Source organism: Mus pahari, chromosome 3 (assembly GCF_900095145.1).
Source record: "Mus pahari chromosome 3, PAHARI_EIJ_v1.1, whole genome shotgun sequence".
NCBI lineage: Eukaryota > Metazoa > Chordata > Mammalia > Rodentia > Muridae > Mus > Mus pahari.
In genome coordinates, this window is record NC_034592.1 from 118925144 (window position 1) to 118943254 (window position 18111).

The 18111-nt window shown below is 41.5% G+C and overlaps 1 protein-coding gene across 14 annotated transcripts in view; it reads left to right on the forward strand.

Moving 5' to 3' along the window:
• Plcb4 (phospholipase C beta 4) overlaps window positions 1-18111 on the forward strand; it is a 368815-nt gene that overhangs the window by 307818 nt on the left and 42886 nt on the right. For 8 of the 14 annotated variants that reach the window (XM_029535870.1, XM_029535869.1, XM_029535873.1 and 5 more), the window contains 9 exons: window positions 2545-2648; window positions 5877-5912; window positions 7861-8002; window positions 8765-8849; window positions 9172-9296; window positions 11095-11146; window positions 12505-12607; window positions 13648-13812; window positions 16865-17069. In XM_029535870.1, the coding sequence (XP_029391730.1) occupies window positions 2545-2648; window positions 5877-5912; window positions 7861-8002; window positions 8765-8849; window positions 9172-9296; window positions 11095-11146; window positions 12505-12607; window positions 13648-13812; window positions 16865-17069 (1017 nt within the window). The remainder of the gene's footprint in view (window positions 1-2544; window positions 2649-5876; window positions 5913-7860; window positions 8003-8764; window positions 8850-9171; window positions 9297-11094; window positions 11147-12504; window positions 12608-13647; window positions 13813-16864; window positions 17070-18111) is intronic. The other 6 variants (XM_029535879.1, XM_029535875.1, XM_029535877.1 and 3 more) reach the window with 3 other exon arrangements.

Consider the following 18111-nt stretch of genomic DNA (forward strand, 5'->3'; position numbering starts at 1 on the left):
GGACATCTGGATTCGGCATCATTCTAAGATTTTTAGACAATTTAGATGAGATTGCTCACTAGTTTAACCATCTGTGGAGCTCAGCTGGGTCATTGGAACAGAGCATCCCCTGTGGCCTCTGTGTAATTTCAGCATCTTACAACATTGGCTAAGTTATAGCATCCAAGAACTCGGGCCCTAGATGTAGGAAGTAGGAGCAGGAAGTAGGAGCTGTTATATTATTTAAGAGCTATGAACATTTCATCTCTATTTTGTTCATAGAAGCAGTTTTAGGACTGCCCATTCAAAGGAGCAGGTGAATGGCAGAACAAATATCAGTTCAGCTATCTTTGGATGTATAATATGTAACCATTAGATTTTTCAGATTTAAAATAATACAAAATATTTAAGAATAGTGTATATATACACACATTAATATATATGTATATTATACATATATGTATACATGCATATATATATACATTAATATATATGTATAGTATACATATATGTATACTATACATATATGTATACATGCATATATATATATATATATATATATATATATATATATATATATATATCAGAAGGTAACCAAATGCATGTACTGCATTACTGATCTGTAATCCAGTATGACAGACTGCAGAAATAATGGAATGAATTAGCAAGGAGAAAGCTATAATAACTGTGCCTTTATGTGCCAGTTGTGATGCAGACAGCTTGTCTCACTGCCCTGACATCATATAACCTAGTAAATAAGCACTCTCATTCTCCAGTGTTTCTGAAGCTTAAAGATTTCCAGTAGTTTGTATACAATCCCTTAGTTATAAGGCAACAGCACAGAGAATTGCTTCAGATTCTCCCAACTTCAGGAACAAAAGGTTTTACAGCCTATAGTACTTCTAATCTAGAGGACTCTGGAGTACACAGATAACACAAATATGAAAAAAAAGGTCATTAAAAATATTTTAAGGTTAAAAATATTGCTGATTGTTTTAATTTCATGTTTGTTGTTGTGACAAACACTCTATCCAAAAACAGCTTTGTGAGAGAAAGGAGTTATTTGGCTTACAATTCCAGTTCCATTGTTAAGAAAAGTCAGGGGAAAAAACTTGAGATGGGCCTGCTTGCTATTCTACACAAAGAAGTGTGACAAGGGCCCTAGAGGGATGTTACTTGTTGACTGTCAGGTAGATGTATGCTCAACTAGCTCTCTTAGACAGTTCAAGACCATCTGCTTAGGGAATATTGCTGCCCATGGTGGACTGGGCCCTCCTACATCAATTACCTATCAAGGCAGTTTCCCACAGACATGCCCACAGACAAATCTGATATAAGCACCCCCTTAATTAAAAAATTTTCCCCAGATAGTTAAAGGCTTTGTTAAGTTGACAGCTAAAGCTAACCAGGAAATAGAAAAAAATCAAGTCTGGTGTTTTTTCTGAACATATATAGTAATCTAAAATGAAGGCCAAATGATTCTAATTGTCATTCATATGTTCTTTATTGCTATAGGCAAAAAAAGTATGCCTCTGATGATTACCTATTAAACTTACAAATTTGTTATCTTTTGCAAAAAAAATTAGCACAGGACATTGTATACAAGTATGAAAGTTCCTAAAGAGAGGGCCTCATCTACCCAATTTCTCTTTTAGAGCACAGAGGTCCTGTTGTCCTGGTTATATATGTAATTCTTGTTTTCCCTCAGTAATTTTCTGGTCAGCCAGCTAATTGTGTCTATTTTGTGTCATAGTATGAAACTACTGTAGAGTCCTCATCTTAAACATACCAGCATGGCAGGCAAGAGTCCACCCAATATGGCTTCGAAGGGTAGGTCTGCCTAGAGGCATTAGAAAACAGGTAATGCTCTAAGACCTCAGGCTGGATTGAAACTCAGAAGGACAAACAGCTACTTCCCAGGCGGAGTGTGAGGCATCCGGTGTTTAGTAGCAAAGTTGAATACAACTGTGAGTGTTCTATGTACTTGTGTGTGCTCAGGCAATGCTAACTTATGTTCAGATACTCTATAAGTCCTAGTTACTAAGTGTCTACCAGGAATACACAGTTTACACCTAGTCAGGTTAGACTACTTACGCAGATTGAATACCCGTTATCCAAAAACTTGGCTGGAGACGTAGTTCTGATTTCAAGATTTTTCTAAATTTAATTTCATAATTGGTGGCCCCATGCCCATCCTGCTGCATCCTGGAAAACCAGACTTCTGGATGTCTGCTCTCACCCCCAAGCTCACATTTTCAGATTCTGAGATATTTCATAGATTACCAATTGAGTATCCCAAATACAAAAATGTGATATCCAAAATACTGAAACTTCTTGTTTGTTACCACGGTGATCACACACAGCTTAGGATTTTGGAACACTCTGGTTTTTTGGACTTTCAAATTAAAGATACTCAGCCTGTGTATGAAACAGACACTGTAGAGGTGGTGGGTGGTTTCCAGGTCATGGTGATGTGCGCAGGTCATGGGACCCTTCACTCATGCTCTCTTTAGGTTATGGGCAGGGTCTGATTTGGCTTCATGGATTTTCTTTCTATCTGTTAAGCAGCTGATCAAGAGGAAGAAGCCCACCCTGAATACAAATTTGGAAATGAACTTTCTGCCGATGACTACAGTCACAAGGAAGCGGTTGCAAACAGCGTCAAGAAGGTCCGAGGCATTGTACTCCCGTTCTTTCATGGTTTTTAAGGGGTGGCATTTATTATGGAAATTTTGGGCTGTGACAACAGGACAACCAGGTATTGTGTTTTTCCTCTCTAATTATATAGGACAAAATTCTCTGCTGTGGGACCAGAATTTGACACTCTTACAATATTAGGTTTCAGAGGACCTATAAATTACTCATTAATTGTACCCTCTAAGGGTCACTACCCAATTGGGCAGGTTCTTTTAAACATCACCATTTATGGTAGTAGAGCTGACAAGGAGAGACACAGTATCCCAGGGCCAAAGGTTAGCCTGTTGGCATCATTAGGAAACTACCTTCTGGATATGTTAAATGAAGCCTGGGTACAGAGCTGGTCCAGCTGGTAAGAAAAGCATCCACCTAGCAAGAGGATGAAAAATCCAGCCATTCAGCCAAGGAAAGTTGTCGTTGGGTTCCTGGAACTTGTCAGGCCCAGCTTAGGACAGATTGCCCTAAACAAGTCAAAATACACTTTCATTTTGCCTTCTGATAGCTTCTTCGGGTCTCCTACAGTTTAGGAGAACGGATAGGAAACAGGGAGTAAAGAGTCAAGGAAGTTCTATAACTCAGTTGTGGCTCGAACTGTTTTGAAAATAAAAATGAGTGCTAAAGTGGAGACAAGGAGAGAACAGGGCAGCTGGAATAAAGAAGAGGGGGATTCACTATGCAGAGAAACGGAGAGCAGCATTTCATACCGAAGGACAGCGGTAAGAGCAGAGATGGGGTGAGTGGGGCAGAGTGGATGATTGAAGGGTGAAGCAAGGTGACATGAGTGGGAATGAGGTCATTTCGAAGTTTCTATGAGAAATTAAAAATTTAGGTGTAACATGATCTGTTTCACATAAAGCTAAATGGGGAGAGAGTATAATCTAATAGAAGACTGTGGTGGTCCTTTTGTGGACTCTCACCTAGAGGAAAGTAAGGGTGAGAGTATGGGAAACATTTAGAGTGGGCTTCTAATTGGTCAGAAGCAGCCCTGGTGGTTAAGGTAGAGTAAAGATAGAATAGTCCAAGGTATAGCAAGGGCACGGGCAATGGTACAGTTTCCCAATGATGGACTGAACTTCGTGAAGGTAAGGAGAACCAAGGTAACCTCCTGTAATCCTTGTTGGAGGAGCAGGGTAGGCAGGGGTACTGTTAACTGCAATGGGAAACAATGAGAAAGGACTCAGCGGTTTCCAACGGGACAGGCAACTGGAGAGGTCTGTAAGCAGTTCCAGTGGAAGTTCCGAGGAGGAACATCTATACCCTGACCTCTTGTCCTATCTAACCTTGGGTAAGTTATTTAATCTCTCTCTGCCTTTGCTTCCCCATCTTGAAAACGAAGGTAATAATGCCTGTTTTATCACGGAGCAAAAGAGCTTACATCGGTGCCGTCCCCACGGCAGCCGCTGTATAGTAGCAGGTCTGCTCTGCTCTCATTACTTCCATCCTCATTATCATGGTCATCAGCACTCATACAACAGCACTGGCGGCTAGAAGGGAGGTTGAGCAAGAGCAGTGAGTTCAAGAGATAATGTTTGCAGTCATGGGAATTGCTGAGATGACTCTCGAGAGGTAGAAAAGAAGGCCTATGTGGAGCCTTAGTCCATAGGGGGCTCATGGGAGAGGAGCCGGGAGGGGAGAGCAAAGGCTTTGCCAGCAGCCACACCGAAGAGAACAGGACAGTTAGGGGCTTTGGATGCTGTTGAAGGACTGGATAAGAAGACCTATGTCCACCAGGTTAGTAGCATGGAGGTCAATGGTATAAGGAGGTTTTGGTAGAGCGCCTGGAGGAAAGGAAGTGGTGGAACAGACAGGCAGAGAGAATGAGGAATTGTTTCTGTCTTTAATTGGAAGAGTGGAACGGATGCTCTTTTCAATCTGGCTGATGTCTCGTGTTCCAAAAAGGAAGCCACTGGTGTGGCGAGAATAGATGAGATCATAGCAATGTAAAGGTGTGGTCCTTGGTGAAGTAGGGATGCCTGCTTTGTGAGGATGATGGACAGAGATGCAGGTACAAAGGTTTGATGGCAGAAAGATAGGAGATGATTTGTCTGGGAGAAAAGTCAAAGAAATGTTGTCACTTCTGATGACAGGGAATCCTGAGTACTGTGAGAGAGTAGATGCCCACTAAGACTCAGGATGCTGCTGTGCTCCACAAAGTATTCAGCAGTACTGTCTCAGGTGGGGCTAGCATAACAGAAATAGCAGACTTGCTGGTTCAGATACCTAAAATGTATTTCTTGATGATTTTTGGGATGGATATCAAGGCCAAGGTGCCAGCCAATGTGCTCCAGAAATCTCTTTTAGCAGGTACATTGTCCCATAGTGGAAAGAAAATGGGAAAGTAAGATTTTTCTTATTTCTTCTTCTAAGAGGACTAACCTCACCATGAGGATTCACCTATGACCTGATTACTTCCCGCAAGCCCCTTCTCCAAGTTTGGATATGCCTTGACTTACAATGTGATTATGATAAATCCACTCTAAACATTGAAAATGTAGGTTAAAAATGCATCTAACACACTTAACTTATTAACAGTATAGTTTAGCAACACAGTATCCTGTAGAGCTTTGGTCATTTACCCTCAGGCTTAGGTGGATGACAAAGAGCCACTGTCCTGCATCACAAGAGGACACCAAACTGTGTCTGTAGCCATAAAAAGATCAATCTAAAAGTATGGAATGAGTTTCCACTGAATGAATATCACTTCACACCCTCATAAAGAAAACAATCATAAACAAGCCATCATTGAGCTGAGGACCATCAGTCCATCACACTGAAACCAGGGTTCACCACATGCCTTTGGTTGGGATGCAAACACTGAGTCACAAACATGAATGTTGGCTTACTGACGACCGTTTGCACTCCACTTTACATTTACGGGAAGGTGGCCACGATGACAACCATTTTCAACCTTCATGCTTTAATCCTTAGCGAAATGTTTGCAGTGAAACAACTGGAACTGTCAACGAGGAAGGGAAATAGCTTCAAGACGAGAATTGATAAAAGTATAAAACCAGGAACTTAGAATACCTGCCACATATGCTTTCGATGACAGCTTCATGTCATCAATAATTTACCTACCATTATAAGAAATAAATAGAGTAAGAAGTTTACGTATGCTTATTTACCCAAGGACAAGCTAATGAGTTTGGAAATTTGCCCTTTAGAGAGGTAAACAAAATAATTTTCTTTCTCTGATTTAGACCTCAGATGACCTTGAACATGAAAACAACAAAAAGGTAACAAAACAATTCTCAAGCATTTTCTCCATCAGGAATCACCCACATGTGGCCTTCTCACATTAAACATTGATGGTCTTCCTAGCCCTCACAATGGCTAGGTTCATAGTGTTCACATGCCTGATTCATCTAGTTGCCGTAAAACCATTAAAGCTGATTTAAGACTTAACCAAGGCAGGGGAGACAATTTCCCTAGAAGTAAGTATTCAATGTAGTACGCTATCTCCTTAAGTGGAATGAGATTTCAGTCAAAGGAGAAGGTTTCATAATTATTAGCATATTGAATGTGAAGATAAAATAACCAGTAGTTAATCAGAGCCATATGACAGCGGGTGGAGTAGATTGAGGTTCTGATGGTGCCGATCCTCTGAAAGGTTACCATTCATCATAGGGTTCTCATTCGGTCCTATCGGGCACTGGCCTCACTGTGAAGAAAGCCTATTACATTTTGTTTTCTTTTATGCTCCACAAGGTTCTCATTGTCTGTATTTGTACATGTATTTCATTGTGTAATGCCGAGACCAATGGCAGTCATGCACAGAATTTGCCAATTCCCTGGATTCTCACTCACAATTTAGAACACAGAAAACCCTGCCTTGCTGTCTGTAGGGTCTTGTTGCATTTAGGATGAAGTATCATCTTATTTCCTGACTATTCAGCCTGAAGGGATACCCTCCTGTGTTCATGAGGATCCTCTGTGCCTGGATTGATTTTTCTTAAGATGGTAGGGTCAGCAGTACACAGACTGGCTGATTCGACGTTCTCCATGTTAGCTGGATGATTTTAGTCCTCAAGGCCTCAGTTTTGCCCTGTGGCCACTGGGAGTTCTCATGATATTCAGGGGTACATTCCACAATCCTTCAAGTTCAGTAAGATGAGAAGATTTCAGTCTAAGTGCAACAGGACCCCACAGACAGCACGGCAGGAATCCCTCATGGTTCTAATGTACAGCATTGGTGTTCTGAGCATGAGACACATGGGACAAAACAGATTTGGCTCTTGCCCATATTTGGCATGGTGAGTGGACTCTGGGATTATCTGGAAAAAGATGAAAACAGGCACAAATATCATGTACAGGTGACTGTATCACAGACTTTCACAGGTAAAAGCAGGTTGATGTGAAAGATGCAGAGGTTAAGTCATCAGCCAAAATGAGCAGATAAGCTAATTGACCTTCTCTTACTCATTGCGCACCTGAGCTCTTACTTTTCTTAGATTGAGTCTCTTGGAGGAAAACAACTCCAAAAGTTCCCAACAAAATAACGACCACTTTTCGGGACATCATTTTGTTGATGAATGAGTTACTTTCACTTTGATTTCTCAAGAAATACAAGCAATAATTTGGAGTTTTTCTCTGTACAATGTAATATGTCCTGTGTAGCAAGTTACCTAGTTCTTTTGATAGTAAATACTTTAATAGAGATAGCTAAATCATATGTATGTGTGTGCTGAAAGTTCTGGAAGAGATTACTTTAAAACGTGGTCTCCAGTTCCCCATTGGCAGTGCCTGAAAACTCGACTGTAGAATGACAACCCTTTAGGCCTCCTCCAGCAAATCTCTTCCAGTGGGACCAGTGGTTTCTGCCTACAAGGTCTGTGGGTGATGTTACTGTATGCCATTGCTGGATAGCCACTCAGTTGAGTTTTGTGTATCTGCTTAAATGGTAATATTGCTATCTATCACTGTCGGTGTTAGGGTGAGACCTGGTAAAGTTTCTTGAACATTTGAAGGTCCTTTGAAAAATCTAACAGATAAATTGAATGTTTTCAGGTTATCTTCTTTTGTATTAAAACCTACGACTTTTAAAGTAAAACTTTAAGAGAGCAAAAAGGTCTGTTACATATGAATTTATGCGTATGCAGGCACTCTTTAGTCAGGATGCCTAAACTGAATCTGTGAGTCCCTTTGAAGCCATCCACTTAAATGGGATTGTCCTTGTGCTCGCAGGGCCTGGTCACCGTAGAGGACGAGCAAGCATGGATGGCATCTTATAAATACGTAGGTGCTACCACAAACATCCATCCGTACTTGTCCACGATGATCAACTATGCACAGCCTGTGAAGTTTCAAGGTTTCCACGTGGCTGAAGGTAACATTGCAGGTTAAATGCAGTAGCTTTTATGTCTGCTTCCCTGTCACACTGGCTGTCCCCTGACTTGGTGCCATTTTTTCTTTGTGAATGACCGCTTCCCCTGACTTGATTCATAGACTGCATATGGTCCTGTGCTTGTGGTGGTATTATGATGTCATTCTCTAAATCATCCACGAGGTGGCGGTGCAAGGCTGTGACTTGTTAGCTTGTAGCTTTCCATATGCTTTTGTAAGGCTTCTTTATTTACTTTGTTATGACAAACTATATTAGTAATATTTATGAGGCACAGTAACTGTCTTGATTCCTGTGTGTGTATACTGTGTAATCTATGGCTTCAGGAGAGTGAGGAAAACTTAATGAGTGGGTACAAATGCCTTAATGTAGGGGAAATAAGATTTGATGTTCTGTGGTACATAACTCCTATTCAAAAGCTGATTCCTCACAAAAGCCGGTTCAAAAGTAGTTAAAGGTATTTCCTAGCCATTTCTAGCTCGAAGAGTATGTTATTATCAAAATCTGCATATCGAAGCAGTGACTATGACACTTGGGGTGCATATCACTTGTTTAGTGAGTCCACATTTAATTCGTTATATGCACAGAATGTTAATGGAACTCAGAGCAACTGACGCAGTCTGTAGCATGAGCCACAAATGCTTCTTGATTTGGGATGTAAGATTCTGGGTGTAATTCTGTCGGCTGCTTGCTTTTGTGAGGGTTTTGTTGGCTGAGTTTTGATACCTCTTTGCTTTTCTTTTACAGAGCGCAATATTCACTATAACATGTCTTCTTTTAACGAGTCGGTTGGCCTTGGCTACTTGAAGACGCATGCAATTGAGTTTGTAAAGTATCCTAACAGACTGTGTGGGATGAACGGTGCTCCCGAGGACCAGCAGGGGGTCTCTGCAGTAGATTAGCAGCTGTCTATAATTTTAATATTTAGCCTTTTGTATAGTTTTTATCATAGCGCTGTAAAATGGTGTCCCCAGACGTTCACGTACCCCGTTTTGAGAATGCACGCTGCGGCCGTGATTTCCTCTGGGCGGTGTTTATAAGGGGATTGGCCCTGTGCTATCTACCTGCTTGCCATTGTCCTGCTCCCCACTGTTGTTGTTCTCTGTTGTGCGTTCGCCTCGGCTGCTTTTGGATTTCCTTAATCAGTTACCCAGCTACAATAAGCGGCAAATGAGCCGCATTTACCCCAAGGGAGGCCGAGTTGATTCCAGTAATTACATGCCTCAGATTTTCTGGAACGCTGGTTGCCAGATGGTTTCACTGAACTATCAAACCCCAGGTAGGCGCCAATGTCCAGTGACCCCGAATTCCACGAGAACACTGGGACGGGACAGCCTTTGCAGCTGCTCCCACTGGCTTGAGGCATTTTGTTTTTAAAGGAAGCTGCCATGTGAAAAAAAAATTGTTTTTCTTGGATGTATATTAATGGTAAGAAATTAAATCCCCCAAACGAAGCCGTAATAGAAGATGCCATTTCAATTTTAATCCATCCCATCAATGCTATGAAGAGCTCCTATTCTACGATAGTTTTAGTTTCTCTTCCTTCTGTATCAAGCTTACATCTTTGTTCCCAGAGATGGGATTTAGTTTAAGGTATCTTCCTGTGGTAACTTGGTCTCTTTGCTCCATTTGGGAAAGGCAATGACCACTGTGGCCATCCAGCAAACACAGACAGCAGCAGCACAGACGTTCATTGTAAACCCTGTGAGATGCCATACAAGGAGGTGCCATCAGAGTACTAATCTGCATTCAGTCTTCTGAAGTACATTCACGGGCAGGGTTTCAACATACAGTGGTGCTTGTTCTTTCCCTACAGATTCTAACTTTTGATTAATGGACAAATGCTTGAAGTTTTTGAAGTTTGCACCAGAGCCTCTGGCCATAATCCTGTGACTACAGATTGGGAAATAGGAAAATAAGCATAAAAAAAAAGACAGATAACGCAAAACCCCTACTTATTTTACATGACCGTGTTCTGCTTGGCTTTAAAATTTGGTAGAAACAGGAATAAAAGTAAGATAGCTAAATAGCAAGGCTTGCCTGGTCAGTCCCTCGCGTTGCGAGCAGCGCCATTCCCAGGACTTGGCAGGTGAGGAGCCTTTTCCTTTCCTGGTCGCTCTAACCTGAGGATCGCTGTCCTGGCTCCGGACTCACCGCCTCCTTTTGGAGGGAATATGAGCTGGCTGTATTTCTCACCCCTGGAGGAGCCTTCCTGATAGCCAGAGCTCCTTACTGATGGATCACTGCGTGGAATCCTAACTGTCCTTTCTAGAAGAGTCTTTGCCAGGTCTTGATAGAACCTCTAGTACTTTACTTACCAAGGACTCAAGGTGCCCTCCAGGAGGCCAGTGAGTCCGTGATAAAGGACAGCATGACCCTAAAGCAGTTCATTTTCTGGGCAACCGTGTGTTTCATTCTGAAGAAAAGAAAAAAAAAAAAATCCAATTAGTTCAGTTGCTGCTCCTCNTCCTCCTCCTCCTCCTCCTCCTCCTCCTCCTNNTCCTNCTCTTATTTATAAGAGGAAAGAAAAACGTTTCTCTGCCTACAAGAGAAAATTTATAAATCAGGTCTCCCCATTCTCAGGGTAGCCCTATGAGAGTTCTGACACTCACATGGGCTGGAGGAGGGTAGGCAGTGACATTTTATGATTCTTATCCATTTTATAAGGTTCCTTTAAATCAAGTTTTGTGTTCTTAATAGCCCTGCTGTGGGTATCCAGCATCCCTGTCCCATGTGGCAGTGAGACAACTACAGCTGGTGTCTATATCCCCAACTAGTATGTCTCTACTCTGAACATCGAGTTAAACATCGTATGACTTGTATACCAAATCCCGCTTAATAAACCAGTTCTAGGGTAAACTATGAAATTTTACCTGGTATTTAATTTAAACTAAATATATGAGGTCATTGCAGCATGGAAGAGAGTCGTGGCCCCTCAGCCAGGCCAGTAGAATGTGATGGTGTAAAGGAGAGAGCTTTGGGCCTCGGAATAATATGGTTTCGTTGTTTCCAATCACCCTGTCAGGATCTTCTATGTCCAGGGAAATGAGATGCTAAATTATTTTGTCTTTTGACAGATTTAGCGATGCAATTGAATCAAGGAAAATTTGAGTATAATGGATCGTGCGGGTGAGTGATATTCTGTAAATTATTGCCTCCTCATCTCAGACTCCATACCTCAGCTTTAATGAAACCATGTCACTTTCAATTAGGGACAGCTGAATGTATGCTGGTTCTGAAGTGTGGATAAAAGTAAATGAAGGCCATAGTTAGATTACATTTACAAATATTCAACCTTTTCTCTGTCCCATTTTGTTAAGCAGGTTCTCTTTTCTTTTAACCACAAACTCTGCAGTTCATCATATATATTCTAGAATTTGATCACTTCATTCGAAATTCAATAGTGGAGGTTCTTGTGTCTGAGACAGACAATGGGCCGTGCTCATTTGGGCTTCAGCCAGAGATGTAGGCATCAAGTATGTATAGCCTTATTGCTGATGAATATAGAAATGAAGTAAATTTCATTTCAAATGAAGCTGTGGGTGTAAAGTTGAATTTAATTTAGCCAGGAATAAACTTTCATCCTCTCTTGAATCTTTTGCATGTTTATAAATAGGAGTTATATAATGCTGTGAATGTTGTTCTATTTTACTTAAATAACACTTAAAAAATCTGTGAACCAAGTAGCAAAATAGGAAATGTTAATTCTTCTGAAATACCGAGAAGTTGAATAAAAGTCCGGAACTTGAATTCTGTAAGCACAAAAACCTCCGCTGAGACCACAGCCCAGTAGCTTGCAGATGGATGCGTAGGAATTCTCTGCTGTCCAGTTGTAATGCTGTCTCGGAGTTCTGTGTGGTGGCTTGCCTGGTGAGCTACCTTAATCTCAATCATGAAAAATGAGGCGAGATAACAGGTCTGCAGCAGCTGTGCATTAAGAACAACTCTAACATCTGGACATTCTCTACCTGTGCACATCTGTTAGTTAGTTATCTGCCAGAGTGCCAGTACATAGCAAAAGCCCTTCCCTCTGAGTCTCTCTCACCCACACCCCTTGATTAAGCACTACATCGCCCTGTGCTGTGGACTCTGAAGGGAAATCAAGTTATGTAGCCAGGAAGAAAAGACCCACAGCCAAGTTAACAAGTAGTCTTTGCAGGATTCTTCAGTGGATTCTACGAGGAAAAGAGGAAGACATTTGGCCAAATGTAAAAGGACTCAGGAACTAAACCTTTGGTAAAAGGAGACAGGTTGTCAGCGTACCACTCTCTTCCCCTTGTTCAAGCAGAGAGATGGTCTGTTGTTTAATAGCACAGCACACCCTGGGCAGCCTAGGTTGGTTGTCTGATGTTCTTCAGGACCGTTAGAACCTTCTACCTGTAAGTGTAGCTCCTGAGTTATGGGAGAGAGAAAGGAACTAGCTTGTATTTAATAGTCATTGCACAAGCCACCAGTAGAATAAGCCCCCTGTGTGTCTGTCCTGCCAGGTACCTTCTCAAGCCAGATTTCATGAGGCGGCCTGACCGGACATTTGACCCCTTCTCTGAAACCCCTGTGGACGGGGTTATTGCAGCCACATGCTCAGTACAGGTATGGCCCTGCTCATCAGACTATTTAATAATACACACATATACAAAGGCACCTAGAAGAAGACATGTTTAGCATCACACTGAAAGAATTGTAAGTTGTTTTCAACTTGGACTCAATGTCTGCTGTCTTCTGAGCTTTTGTTACTAAAACTACAGAGCTGCTTTAAGTAAAGTACACAGTCTAGAAAGTATCTCCCATCTGATGACATTCACATGACATTCTGAAAGCTATGACAACAGGGGGCAAATCAGCACCTGTGCCTGGACACAGATGGGACGGTCACAAAGGAGCTTCAGAGGAACTGGAAAGGCTTGCTGTCTTCACTGAGGGGATAGTTCTAAAGACACACTCACGTGTCCATAAAATTGATCTTGCCGTATAACTCACTGCATATAGTTTAGTGTATATCACTTAAACTTCAAAAAAAAAGCTATTTTAAATGAGATCATATGAGAAACAAATAAATGAACAGCATAGTTGTTTGGAAGGTAAATGTGACATAAGTTACTCCCTAGCTTTATAACAGATAAAACCCAACACTGACCTTTACAATCAAACAACTCCCTTACCACTAACCAGGGTTAATGTCAATAAAGAAAGCAGGCCGAGTCTAGATGGTTGTCTTTTGCTGTGTTTCTTTGCAAGAATTCAGGGGTTAATATGCAGCCTGATAGAATCCAAGAACTAGAAGAGATCTCAGGCTGTATCTGCAGCCCTGGCTTCATTCCACAGGTGTGGACAGCTCCGTGACATGTGGAGGGCACGATGTCTTCATAATATACTTCACCTGTATAGTTCCTTGCTGTTTTCCCAGACATATTCAGAGAGTACATTTATAACCTCTGCCTAGGAATTTTGCTTTCAAAGAGAAGTTACTCAAAAACTGTTTTGTTTTAATATAGAAAATTCCAGGGAAAAGATCAAATAATTGTATTGATTCAAAATTCCCCAACGAAAGTTTTCATCACACACCTTGCTACCAATACTCACAGCGAGGCCACTGTCCCCCCCCCCCCGACCCTGTGTGTGTGTAACTGTAGGTGATATCAGGGCAGTTCCTCTCAGATAAGAAGATCGGGACATACGTGGAAGTTGATATGTATGGGCTGCCCACCGACACCATACGGAAAGAGTTCCGAACCCGCATGGTTATGAACAATGGACTCAACCCAGTGTATAATGAAGAATCATTCGTGTTTCGGAAGGTAAGACATTAGCAGTGTGTCACTGTTACACAGTAGGGGGGACTGATTTTCTACATGAAGCCACAGGATAGAGGAATGCCGTTCACCACACCGACTTGGCTTCTTCCCTTCATCTACTAAGTGACCTCTGTCACTGCCATATGATTGTGTGCATCAAGTTGGCTGTTCTGGCTCTGCCCCTTCCTTGGCCACCTCCAGTCACATAGAGCACACTTCCAGGTTCTAGTCTATTCTAGACGTGTTATCACTCGTGGCTGCTGTCATGTACTGAAGGGTCTCATTCTGTGCTCACAGCTCAAAGGTTAGATGAAAGGCAGCACCAAAGCTAGGGTCAGTGCTGTGACTCGAGTGGGTCCTGTGATCGGAAGTGAGGCACCGCTGCTCAGAGTTTTGTGTTTCTCCCAGTGCTGCTGCTAGGTCCAGGGAGCAAGCAGACATCCTCTCTCATGTGCAGTCTTTGATCTCTTCAGTTGAAGATGCTTTGAAAACTCAGCGAGCAGGCAGAGGCCTGTCATTTCCTTTGGCTGCTGTACTATCAGGAAAAAAACTGTTTTCTTGCTTTTTTGGACATAGATTTTCCAGGTGTTTCTGCTCCAGTCATTTGTCATAGAACAAAGAGAATGGGCTTCTGATCTTACCTAACAAAATAGGGACTACTTATTTCAGAACAGAACAACTGACTGAGAGAAGGCAAAGCAGGCTGATGGGCTACAGATCAGAAAAGGCATATGGCATGTGTCTTTCAGGTGCTGAGCTGATTCATTTGATACGATTATCACCAGCTCCATCATTTCTTACAAGCCATGTCATTTTTTCTTTTCTCTGAGGAAAAGTCTCTTGTATACATATACCACATTTTCTTTCTCTGCTTCTGTGCATTTGGACACCTAGGTTGGTTTGTAACTTAGCTGTGATGTTTAGTGCTGCAGTGAACACAGATGTGCAAGTATCTCCCTGGTATATGCACTTAGAAACGTTTGGGTAAATGCCAGGTGGTATGTCTAGGTCACATGACACATCTAGTCTTAGTTTCTTGAGGAACCTTCATATCAATTTTGATAGTGGCTAGACTATACATTCCCACCAGCACTGTATATGGCTTCTCCTTTGTCCACATCTTTGTCAATATTTTTTGCCATTTGTTTTCTTAAGGATAGCCATTCTGAGTGGAGTGGGGTGTGATCAAACCTCAATATTGATTCGTTTGCATCTTCCTGATGACTTCTGAAGTTCAGTATATTTTTCATATGCTTATTTGTCATTTGTATTACTCTTTTTAAAATTATTTTTACCTTATGCATATGGAGTTTTGCTTGCATGAATATCTATGTGCCATTTACATGACTAATGTCCTTGGAGATAGGGATAGGGTGCGGGATTCCCTGGACCTGGTGTTACAGATGGTTGTAGTCTGCCATGTGGGTGCAAAGACTTCAACCACTTCAACCTGAGTCCTCTGGAAGAGCAATGAGTGTTCTTCACTGCTCAGCCATCTCTCATTTCTATGTCACACTTTGAGAGCTGTTCATTTTTCTGGGCACTGTATTGAGCCAATTGTTTGATTCCTTGCTGATTAGGTTTTTCTTCTTTGTATATTCTAGATATCCATCCTCCAACTCATTTATAGCTAACAAAGAATTTTTCCCACTCTGCATGTTATTTACTGGTTTCCTTGGAGTTGAAAAGCGTTTTAATTTCATGAGTCTCTGTTGTCAATTGTTGGCATTATTTCCTGAGCAAGTGGAGCTCTATTTGGAATGTCCTTGCCTGAGTCAGTATCTGGAAGTTTTCCTCCAGCATTTTCAGAGTTGCAGAACTTACATGAAGTTCTTTGGTTCATTTGGAATGGATTTTTGTTCAAAGATAGGACTATAGTTTTATTCTTTCCAAGAATTATTTGCTAATGAAACTATTTATCTCCAATATATATCTTTGACATCTGTGTTAGAAACCCGTGGCTATAGCTATATGGAATTTTATATGAACCCTCAGCTCTGTCTGTTGATCTACATGTGTAATTTTGTGCCAGTGTCATGCTGCTTTTGTCACTATGGCTCTGTGGTATAGCTTGAAGTCATGGATACTGATACCACCGATATTATTCTTATACTAAAAATTGCTTTGATTCTCTGGTCTTGAGTTGGTTCTCTGATCTTTTGTACTTCTTTATGAATGCTAAGATTTTTCTTTCTATTTTTTTTACATTTATTTCAAATGTTTTGTTTTGCTTTTGAAGCAGTTGAGGTGTGTGTGTGTGTGTGTGTGTGTGTGAGAGAGAGAGAGAGAGAGAGAGAGAGAGAGAGAGAGAGAGAGAGAGAGAGAGAGAGAGAGAGACATGTGGGGTGTGTGTGTGTGTTAATTGTATACCCTTTCATTTTTCTGAAATGGTTCATAAGATCTAACTTGGGGGGGGTTAGTCTTTAGGGTCTCTCATATATAGAATCATTTCATCTACAAATAAGAATACTTTGACTTCTTCCTTTCTGTTACCTAACATCCCAAAATTCATCAAAACTTAGGATGCAGTAAACACAGAGAATGATAATTCATGCAGAAATGGTCTTTTATCCATGAAGTGTTTCCTGGAAAACGCTCTTCATGTTTTTGTTTTTTTACAAAAACAGAACAAAAAACAAGCAGAGTTCAATTTGTAAGTAGCCCGGTCAGCACACTGACATGGGGTTGAGTACAGGAGTATCAATCCCAGGTTCCGCTGATAATCTCTAAACTAAGAAAGTCATTCAGTTTTCCAGGGTCCCCATCTTTGTGTTGGATGTAGATTGGGGAAATGACAAGCATTGGATCTGCAGTCTTTAACACCCATCTACTTAATATATTCGATAAGATGACTTCCTGGAAATCTGGACCCAGGGCCTTATGCCTTGGGCACCAATCTTACGGTGCATACTTTAGTCATACAGTTAGCTCATTGGTTTGTTTTCACCATTAAGGAGATTTAGGGAGCAGTGTTTGTTTGCTCCAGATCCCTGGAGCCATGGTTCTATGAGGCCTCATTACAAAATCAGCAAAATTCGCCATTGTTTGATTTCAGGTGATCCTGCCTGACCTAGCTGTCCTGAGAATCGCTGTCTACGATGACAACAACAAGCTGATTGGCCAGAGGATCCTTCCTTTGGATGGTCTCCAAGCAGGCTACCGACACATCTCCCTGAGAAATGAGGGAAACAAACCATTATCACTGCCAACAATTTTCTGCAATATTGTTCTTAAAACATATGTGCCTGATGGATTTGGAGGTAAGATAAACATTTGGATATAGAAGACAATGTACAGGAGGTCCTGCATTAGGAGACGGGGAATCATTTTGCCCATTCCTGAAAGCAACAAAAATGACTATGAGTCTTCCTCCCTGTGCTGAGAACTCAGATGGTTTTGTGTAAAGAAAGAAATGTGTCCGTAGGTCTTATTTCAAAATACTATAATTTTTGCTTTTGCACAACTGACCTTCAATTTTAATAATGTGATTATAGGTTCAAACGTAAGCCAGGAGAGTTTCTATCAGGATGGATGGGAATTATTCCTTTCTTTGTACCCTTTGCTTGTCATTTGAAAGGGAAGCAATTAGAGGCTGTAACATACAGAAACAGACATAGGAGCCCATCAGAGCAGCTTGGGCAGTGCCATGTGGCTGGACAGGTAGAAGTCTGTCAGGTGTGTTTTGAGGCTGCAGTCCAGGCCACCAGAAGTTCAGGCAAATCGATAGACTGAAGCCAGGAAGAATTTATTCTATGTTGAGTTTTAAAGCAGGGACCATAAAGGCTGTGGTGATGGCTCAGTGGGTAAAAGTGCTTGCTGCACGTAAGAACCAGACTTCAGCTCCCAGCATCCTTGTAATGAGCTGGTGGTGACCCCAGGTACTCTTGTAACACTCTTGAGGGTGGAGAGCAGAATCTTTAGGGCTTGCGGGCCACCTTCTGAGCTCCAGACTCAATGAGAGAACTTGCCTCACAGGAAGAAGGTAGAGAGTGCTGGGGCAATACACTATACTTCCTATGGCCTCAAGACAAATATAGAGGTACCTACACACATAAATGTGCACTCCCCAACACACACACAAAGAGAGTGTAATCGATACTTATTACATTATGGAAAGTGTCACACAGACCCATTTGGTAAAAATTGTTAAAAGTTTTGCCATTGCAATGGCCATATTTCAAATAAAACTAGATTTTCTTCCTGGGAAATGTGCCTGTCTTAGTCAGGGTTTCTATTCCTGCACAAACATCATGACCAAGAAGCAAGTTGGGGAGGAAAGGGTTTATTTGGCTTACATTTCCA